The 10132-nt window shown below is 42.9% G+C and overlaps 1 protein-coding gene across 1 annotated transcript in view; it reads left to right on the top strand.

Moving 5' to 3' along the window:
* The first annotated feature begins 1834 nt into the window (after positions 1-1834).
* The window catches only part of mei4 (meiosis-specific, MEI4 homolog (S. cerevisiae)), a 103802-nt gene continuing 95504 nt past the window's right edge, over positions 1835-10132 (top strand). The window contains exons 1-3 of the mRNA XM_034079048.1: positions 1835-1938; positions 4952-5191; positions 8788-9323. Of these exons, the coding sequence (XP_033934939.1) occupies positions 1905-1938; positions 4952-5191; positions 8788-9323 (810 nt within the window). The 5' untranslated portion in view covers positions 1835-1904. The remainder of the gene's footprint in view (positions 1939-4951; positions 5192-8787; positions 9324-10132) is intronic.

Below are 10132 nucleotides of genomic sequence, written 5' to 3'. Positions count from 1 at the left end.
ATCCCAGTGCCCAGACATGCCTTCAAAATAAAAGCATAGAAACTACTTATGAGACTAACTAAGAATACATTTACAATAAACACTATAAACAGCAAGAAAATAAATGTTAAACTATTAAATAATATAAAGATATATATAGCTCCAACAACCACCATGAACTCCTGTTGCCTATTTCCGACTACTCTTTCTCTCCTTTCACCCTCGTAGTAGTTGCACAAGATGGCGTCTATCAACTTCCGGTTCATTGAGTGTGCGGTTGTAAACTTCCGGTCTACAGTAGAGGGAAGAGCGATAGATAGCGATAGATAGCGAGAGAGATAGCGTATAGATATTATATAGGCACTATTTTACACTCGATGTCTCCAAGACCTACCGAAGGTTAACATCAGTGATGTACGTCGTCTACAAGCGGCAGCCTCAGCCCCGAGGAGCAAAAGAGAAAAGGGGTTCAAGATGCAGCTACATATCCAGCTACGTCGACAATTACGAAGGTAAGTGACAAACAAAGCTGTAGATACTGGCTGCTGCTTCGACCGTCACATGTCACGTGACTTGAAGCAAGCTTCGAAGCACGCTTCTATGGAATAGGAAGTCCAGGGCTCCGTTCGAAGCTTCAGTGTCAAACTCATGGATGTATAATAAGAACTGGATACAGCGTGGGAGGCGGGGCTCATTCATTCCTATGAGAGTTGCTCATTAGCACCTGATGACAAAATGGCCCAACCTTTGAGAGAGCGAAACGTCACAGATTACCCAGCATGCCTGAGAAGTACCCGTATGTGCACTCAGAGCATGCACAGCTTTAACCACGCCGCCCAAAAGGCTCGTTCACATTAAGCACGTGAATTTGCGTACACGTAACAGAACCGCGCGTTCATGACAGCATGGCACTGGATTTATATGAACGAGGCGGCAGTTAGCGGCTAGCTAGTAAATTATGCTAAATTACACATCAGTCGTTATGTACTTTTATATTACGCTGCCATCAGGATCTCGTGATATCCAACAGAGCTTCATTTAGCATGATACTCGTGTGGGTTGTTCATGAAACCACTTGGTAATATATAAAAATGTATATGTTGAAGCCTGTTAGGATCAATTGTGAGTTAAAACTTTATCTAAAAAGTAAAGCTGATGATGGATGACTGGTGGAGTTAACATAACAATAGCCTATTTCTTTTTGAAATGTGATGGAGTAAAAGGATAGTAACTGATTATTCATGTTAAGTAGCCCACAAGTAACTAACACAATTGCAAGTGCAATAAGAAGCTACAGGAACGTTAATCTACGTCGGTAATATGAACTTTATTTAATACAACATTTACGGTACAAGATTGACATCATACAGCCCATGTAGTATAATATTTTACAAATGATGAATTACAGCAAACATGTGCAATATATCCATTATTACAGCTCCGTGGGCTGGCAGTAAGGCGATATGGTCCGTAGTTATTGTGCATCCATGGGTAAAGAGAAACGCATGTAGTGCTGAACACGTAACATGAACGTGCCGGGCGGCGCGGTCCCGTGGGTTAGATGCGCGTTCATAATGCAGAGGGAAATAACTCTCAGAATAACGTTATTAGCACATTTTTACAACTTGAAGACCGAATGTTTTTAATAAGGGCTATACAAACGTTCATACTGGGTAGTTTATTTAGTTTAAAAACATTTATCCAACGAGTTACAGACCACTCTTTCCCAATGTAAGTCAATGGGAAAAAGTGTTTCCGGGCCCAGCAGCCTAAAGGAAGTGCAGTACCGCCGTTTGGCCACCACGAATATTCTCATCAGACTCCGGCGCACTTCCTGGGGGCTTGGGTCAAACTGCCATCACTAGGCTTTGGCTGGACCAGCTCTGGCTGGACCACCACCACGCAAGGCCTCCACACGATGCATAATGACGGAGACAATTCAACAAGTAATTATTCCAAGTAAATGATTTTAGTTTGACGATGTGTTTAGCAGTTTAAGGCTAAAGTCTTATCTAGTGACGTTAGCAACGTGCTAACTAGCCATGGTAATGTCTTTATTATCCCCACCGCCAGAGAATTTGATTCACCAGGGCGGGCCAACCCCCAAATTTACATTTCCCGGGACATCTGAACTGTCAACGGGCAATTCTTCAATTTGAGGCAGGGTCCACGGGTCCTGGTTATAATCCCGTTGTAGTGGGCATGATAGCTTCAGAGCTAGGACGCACTTGTGAGTGCATGAACACACAATTCAGTTGTTTTTAGGTTAAACATGAAGGATGTTTATTTAGTTTTCTGTGAGAAAATGAGACTGGCTGTAGATTCAAGTTTCCAACATTTTATAAAGGTGGTCAAATAATCCACAGCAGTTTAAACATGTGAATAAAGGCTGAAAAAATCATTAAAAATGTCTTCTACTGAAGTAGTGTTGTCACGATACCAACATTTTGGTTTCGATACCGATACCAAGTCAAGAATTGCGATTCCGATTATTTTTCGATACTTTTCTTAAAAAAAGGGAAACGCGGAATATCGGCTTTAAAATTAGGAATAACAGATGATTTTAGCAGTCAGAACAACTAAAGCAGCAGTGTTACTAAGAACAGAAACGCCAAAGAGTCACATCTAATATAAATATATATAAAAGCATTTATTTTAATTGTGTAGCAGTGAGTTTAACATTTTGGACCTGAAATGGACCAATCTGCACAATGACTACTTTTACTGTCGCTACTTTAATACTTTTACTTGAGGAATATTTTTAATGCAGTACTTTTACTGTAACAGAGTATTCCTACACTCAGGTGCTTCTAGTACAAGACCTGAGCACTTCTACTTTTACTGTCGCTACTTTAACTGTATTTTGATGATAATACTTTTGTACTTTTACTGAGGAACATTTTGATTGCAGGATTGTTCCTACATTCTAGTACTTCTACTTTAACTCAAGTACAAGACCTGGGTACTTCTACTTTTACTCGAGTACAAGATATATATATATATATATATACTTATACCACCGCCGTTAATAGCCTATGTAAAAAACTAATAGATAACGAAGGCTAAAGCTAACGTTAGCAGATAGTGATGCTAGTTTGCTAGTTAAGTTTGCTCAACGATAATATTGCGACAGAAAAACTGTTCAGTGCACTTCACGCTCCCACAGGGAGCTCTGCTCTGAACCCCTGAACGGCCCGTTCACAGACTTCTGGCGTCTTTTTTGTCAACAAGCCGAGGCGCAGCGGCAGTTGCACTCCCACTTGCAGCCATGCTTCTCGTTTCTCACATGCTCTGGCAGCTAGCGCGTGCACGAGAGAGGGGAGGGACTTAGAGCGTGCTTGAGAGGAGCGGGACTGCAGGCACGGCTGCAGTGCAGGGAGTGGAAGCAGAGCGCTGAACACACACGGCTCTTATTAAAACGGCGCTTTTTCACGGAAGTACTTTTCCCCGTCATTCTTAAAGTACCGATACTAATGAAACGGAGGAATCGTACCGTTTTTAACGGCAGGGTATCGCGGTACCTTTCAAGTATCGGTACACCGTGCAACACTATACTGAAGTAAGAGATCTGAGTACTTCTATTTTTACTCAAGTACCAGATCTGAGTACTTCTACTTTTACTCAAGTACAAGATCTGAGTACTTCTACTTTTACTCAAGTTCAAAACCTGAGTACTTTTACTCAAGTACAAGATCTGAGTACTTCTACTTTTACTCAAGTTCAAAACCTGAGTACTTTTACTCAAGTACAAGATCTGAGTACTTCTACTTTTACTCAAGATCTGAGTACTTCTACTTTTACTCAAGATCTGAGTACTTCTACTTTTACTCAAGATCTGAGTACTTCTACTTTTACTCAAGTTCAAGATCTGAGTACTTCTACTTTTACTAAAGTACAAGACCTGAGTACTTCTACTTTTACGAAAGTACAAGACCTGAGTACTTCTACTTTTACTAAAGTACAAGACCTGAGTACTTCTACTTTTACTCAAGTACAATACCTGAGTACTTCTACTTTTACTCAAGTTCAAGACCTGAGTACTTCTACTTTTACTCAAGTTCAAGACCTGAGTACTTCTACTTTTACTCAAGTACAAGATCTGAGTACTTCTACTTTTACTCAAGTACAAGATCTGAGTACTTCTACTTTTACTCAAGTTCAAGACCTGAGTACTTCTACTTTTACTCAAGTTCAAGACCTGAGTACTTCTACTTTTACTCAAGAACAAGACCTGAGTACTTCTACTTTTACTCAAGAACCAGATCTGAGTACTTCTACTTTTACTCAAGTACAAGACCTGAGTACTTCTACTTTTACTCAAGTACAAGATCTGAGTACTTCTACTTTTACTCAAGTACAAGACCTGAGTACTTCTACTTTTACTCAAGAACCAGATCTGAGTACTTCTACTTTTACTCAAGTACAAGACCTGAGTACTTCTACTTTTACTAAGTACAAGATCTGAGTACTTCTACTCAAGATCTGAGTACTTCTACTTTTACTCAAGTACAAGAGCTGAGTACTTCTACTTTTACTCAAGTACAATACCTGAGTACTTCTACTTTTACTTAAGTACAAGATCTGAGTACTTCTACTTTTACTCAAGTTCAAGACCTGAGTACTTCTACTTTTACTTAAGTACAAGATCTGAGTACTTCTACTTTTACTCAAGTTCAAGACCTGAGTACTTCTACTTTTACTCAAGTTCAAGATCTGAGTACATTTACTCAAGTTCAAGATCTGAGTACATTTACTCAAGTACAAGACCTGAGTACTTCTACTCAAGATCTGAGTACTTCTACTTTTACTCAAGTACAATATCTGAGTACATTTACTCAAGTACAAGACCTGAGTACTTCTACTTTTACCCAAGTATTATCCCAGCTGTGAAATCGGTGTCGGTGTGTATTCTGACCTCATACTGAAAGTGTCAGCTGAGTGTCCTTGATGCCCCTCCTCTCTGTGTTCTCAGTAGCGAGTGGAGACGAGGGCCTTCTCAACCTTCTGCAGACGGTCACGGTTTCTCTGGCGGTGGGGATAATAAAGACCAAGCCTCCGGGTGCGAGCGGCAGAGATTTCGCCGAGGAGTTGTACAGCAAGCTGAAACGTGAGGATGAGAACTGGAAGGAGAAATGTGAGGAACTGCAGCAGGAAGTGCTGAGGCTGCGACAGGAAGTACTGATCAACACGCTGACCGGAAACGCCCCAGCAGGTAATCCCAAAGCATTGCAAAGCAAGTCCATTTCATCGTCAGTCTTTCAGTTGGTGTGTCCAGACAGAGATCAATACCGCTTCCCACAATCCTGAGTACAAGAATACAAATATATATAAAAATATGTATATATATATATATATACACAATCAACAGACACATTTATACATATGCACAACGTATAGCATCAGGCATATCAGTAGAATTACCAAACAGTAGATAGTCTGTATATTTCATAATGTTTAGATGTATAGGCAGGGTGGGAATTTCACGACCTGCCCTTTGGCCGTGATGCCCTGTGAAGAAAAATGCAATTCACGGCCAAAGTGGCCTTTGTGCCCGTCAAAAATTCCAGTGTAAATAACGCCAGTGAAGTTAGACTAGTGCGCGCAGTAGTAGTCCCGTGCCTGTGGATCAGAGCGATTGCTCGGCGGTGATGGTTCCGTCAGACATGCCTGTAGGTGCCCGACAGCCTCAGCCGCGGGAGCAAGAGAAGCACAGGTAAGCAAGCGGACCAAGCTGTTTTGATATGTGGTGGTAGTATTTGAAAGGACTTAACATTTACGTGTTTATAGAAAGTACTATTGATAGGTATTACCATTGTATTAGCCTATTTAAAGTCGACTCGTTAGTACATTTTGTCATGAAAACTAGCGATAGCTAGCTAGCTAGCTTGGATAGCGCTAACGTCTTCCTTTCAAGGGCTCTACATCTAGTGTTGCTTCTACAAGCTAGCAGAAAGCTGTCACCTTTGAATCTAGTATTTTTCTTGCTAAGCGGTTTTGATATAATACATGACTGACTTATGTGGTTTAGCTGAACTTAACATATACGTTTAAGAAACACTATTGCTATTCATTCAGCCATTTGTAAAACGACTGGCGTTGACGTTAGTGCTACACTTTTCCGTCGTGTTGATGGACTAGCGATAGCTGGCGAGCCATCATCACTAGTCAGGAGGACACGTCTCTCTGTGAAGGAACTGTAGGGGTTACTTCTGGATCCTTCTCATATGATTTTCTGCTTTTTGAACAAAAATTCTGACATTTCTGTGAGATGATCAGTGTTTCCCACAGATCTGAAATATACTTGGGCGGGTGGTGGCAGCGGGCGGGGGGGGGGGGTGCCCGAAAAAAAAAAGTTTTAACAACATGTTTATTTATTGACTTTTCATTCCTGTATAATCATTTTGCGCAAAGATGGCGCTGTTTGTCAGAGCACTTCATCCTTCTGGGATTTCATGAAGAACAGCTCCACCGCCTGTGTGTATGGGAACACCTCTGGTGCTGGTCCATTAACTGCCAGTGTTTCCCACAGATCTATTTCCCACACATCTGAAATAGCGGTTGTTAGCAGACCCTTCACGCGATGGCAGAGCGAACAGGTACAGGCAGGGCCCATAATGATAGCCCTATAGTTTAAATCTACTACCCACACATGAACATATGGAAATGGGTTACTATTTAAAAAAATAAATGTATTTATAAATGTATTTAGGAACCTATCCATGTGATTTTTAGTGGGGGTCGACCTCAAATCCTCTAGGGGGTCCAGGGGCATGCCCCCCCCCGGTAAGATTTTATTTTTATTTTGGAGTTAAATGCATCAATCTGGTGCATTTTGAGGGGAAAATAAAGAGACTGGATCTATGGAAACACCTATATTAAACAGAACTGTATACATTTCAATAATCATCAAATCATGGCCATAACCAATACCATACCATTCCCAATATGAAAAAAACACTGAAACTTGTTTATTAATTTACTTTTGGTTCATTTATAGTTGTGAGTGTGTCTGTGCTCCTGAACCAGCCTCTCCTGTCTCCCTCCCCTCCCTCCTCTCCCCCCTCTCCCCCTGCTCCTCTTTGAGGCAGCAGCAAAGACTAGTTTTCTCTCAACAAGTTTTAAAAGTGTATCTTGCCTTTTTTCACCTTAATATGTGTTTACATAACTGGTGACCACACCGTTTGAGACCCACTGAGAACTTAGACTAAGTTAACTATCTAAACACTCAGAGAGTCCTTTACCTCACCTGACCTGAGGTTATCCCGAGCTTGAATGACACACAGAGACCAATCAAGGGCTTTGATTTATGATCTGTATGACAGTGGCCATGTCGGCAGACCACATCATGTGAGAGGCAGGCCACTTAACAGGCCAGAAGGAGGCGAGATCAGTGCAAGGGAGCGAGGGATCATTGTCCACAAGTTAATCGATCGCAGATGGCGTCGTGGTCACGGACGAATACAAAAGAAAAAAAGGCCTTTGTGCCCCGTCATGTGGCCTTTGTGCTAAAATGACGAAATTTCAAGCCTGTATTTTGGTATTTTTTACTGAGAATATATATATTGCTTTTTACATTTTTTTAAAGCTTATCTTTATTTATTTTCTATTTTACTTAAAGATATATGCAATTTGTAGGCTTATATTATGGCTCTCAGATATATATACAAAATATATACAAAACATCCATGCACTTTAGAAATCCCTCATATCTGTTTCAGCCCTGTTACTGAAGTGCTGATTCTGGGTCAGTAGCTTTAAATTTGAACCCGATATTACGTCATATCGCACGAAATCTGGATCAGCTCCGTTGGTCCCCGTTTTAGAGATGTGGCTACGGAGGAAAAGAGAGAGGGGTTATTTCTGACACTTTGAGAGTCTCCTGACACACCGGGACACCGGACACACGGGGGGAGACACCGGACTAGGGATGCCAGCGATTATTCGAATATTCGTTAGTCTCCATAATCGAAAATAATTTTTAAAATTCGATTTTATTTATATATATTTTTATTATTATTTATGTTTTTCTTTTTTTTTCTGGCTTAGTTTCAACCAAAATATAGACTAATGCTAATAATAGTAATGGTATTAATAATTGTAAATGGCCACTGGTCACACCACCAGTTTGTTTTACTGTAAACTTGGAGGATGCGCAGAGTGCAGACTGCTCAAACTGACAAGTGCAAATGAAGTCAAATGCTAGTGGAGTACTTCGTGACCACAGAGAGTGAACGTTGTGATCAGCTGTTTTAGCGCAGTTCTCCAGTGAAGGGGGGGAGTCTCCCTCCGCAGCCGGTTGGCGTAGATTTGGCACAATTCCGTTGTACAGACCGACATTAACAGCAGCCCTTTTTTTTTCTCCTGCGGGGGGGGTGGCGTCGTCGAATAATCGATTATTATTCGCCAGGGCTGTTAGATTTTGATCATGGTCAGTTTCTGGCATCCCTACACCGGACACACACCAGGGACCGGACACACATGGTGATGAAGAAAAGACATCAAAAAGTGCATGTTGCATGATAGGAGACCTTTAAAATAATGACTTGCCTATTTTAGTACAAAATATCCAATAAAAACAGATGTTCAACACAAAAAGAACATTTCAGAGACTGCCCAGTCATGAACTCCATAAAGAAGGTCACACAAGGTGCCATCAGAAGCTAACACACATTCACAGAGAGTCGGGGTGTCCTTCCCAGGGGCCAGAGTGTGGACCTCTTCAGGTGGGCCTTCAGCCTTCAGCACCCGACATGTTCAGCAGACACGACACTATTTCACTGACTTGTGTTTCTGTGTTAGCTCTTGCAGTTCCTGTCCACGTACTGGACCACGCGTACTGCTCAGGCCCCGATGAAGGATCTGAGACCCCTGAACTCCTGCTGCCGGTCCCCCAATCTGCCTCCCCTCTCCCCCAACATGCCACCGTCCTCCCCTCCCACCTTGCCACCCGTGTCCCCCACCCTTCCTCCCTCCTCCTCCACCTCCCGCCCTCTCCCGACAGGCCTCCTTCAGTCCCTCGTGGAGAAACCCACCTCCCTCAGGTTCACTTCCTGCAGGCTCTTCTCTCCCTGCAGCGTGCGAACGGTCCTCTGTGTTTCGGCGCCGATGGAGGCGCGTTACTGGTGGACTCTGTGTGCTGCCTACTGGTTTCGGTGGTGAGGTTGTGCAGGGACGCCCCCCCGCTGGGACCCGGGGAGTCCGTCCTGCAGGCGTGCCACGTCTCTGCCAGTTCGATGGAGATGTTCTGCTCCCACAGGCTGCCGGACGAGGACTTCAGGAGGCGAGTGGAGGCGGTGCTGAGAGATCTGACGGAGATGCTTCTGCACAACAAGGGGATCCACAGGGTGAGTTCAAAGGTCAAAGGGTGTGTTCATATAAGCACAGAAGCTACAGTCGATATGGGAGAATAGATCCGATCAGATATTCAAATGTAGGCTGGGTTTTCCTCACGCCACAAAGCATCAGACCCGAGCTCCTCCAACAACGCAACATAGATAATCAAAAACTAAATATTGCAAGAAGTCTATAAACATGTAAGTAGAATATGATATGTACAAGAACAGAGTAGGACATTAAATAACGTACATTAAGGCAACATTAAATATGGTTTATTGCGATGAAGTAGATTGCAAGATGACGAACAGACGAATGTTTATCGCGGCTCACAGAAGCTACAGTCGATGTGGGAGAATATATCCGATCAGATATGCACTTTTTGATGTCTTCTCTACATCACCATGTGTCCCCGTGTGTCACCATGTGTCCCCGGTGTGTGTACCGGTGTGTCCCCGGTGTGTCCCCATGTGTCCCCGTGTGTCACCATGTGTCCCGGTGTGTCCCCGTGTCCCCCCGGTGTGTCAGGAGACTCTCAAAGTGTCAGAAACAAACCCCTCTCTCTTCTCCTCCGTACCCACATCTCTAAAAACGGGGAACAACGGAGCTGATCCAGATTTGCTGCGTCATGACGACATTACTGAAATGTGGGCGGGCTTTAGACCCACGGGCCAATCAGAAACGTTGCTGTCAGAAACAATGAGACGTGTTCTGGAAGTAATATGGTCTGTGTTTACATTAGCATGCTAGCACTCAGAGCTAACCTGTGCTGGAGAGAGAGTGTGAAGAAGAAGCAGGAAGTAGAAAGGAAGTCGCCTCG

The sequence above is a fragment of the Pseudochaenichthys georgianus genome, unplaced genomic scaffold (genome assembly GCF_902827115.2).
Source record: "Pseudochaenichthys georgianus unplaced genomic scaffold, fPseGeo1.2 scaffold_537_arrow_ctg1, whole genome shotgun sequence".
Taxonomy (NCBI): domain Eukaryota; kingdom Metazoa; phylum Chordata; class Actinopteri; order Perciformes; family Channichthyidae; genus Pseudochaenichthys; species Pseudochaenichthys georgianus.
This window is presented reverse-complemented; position numbering and strand designations above follow the sequence as displayed.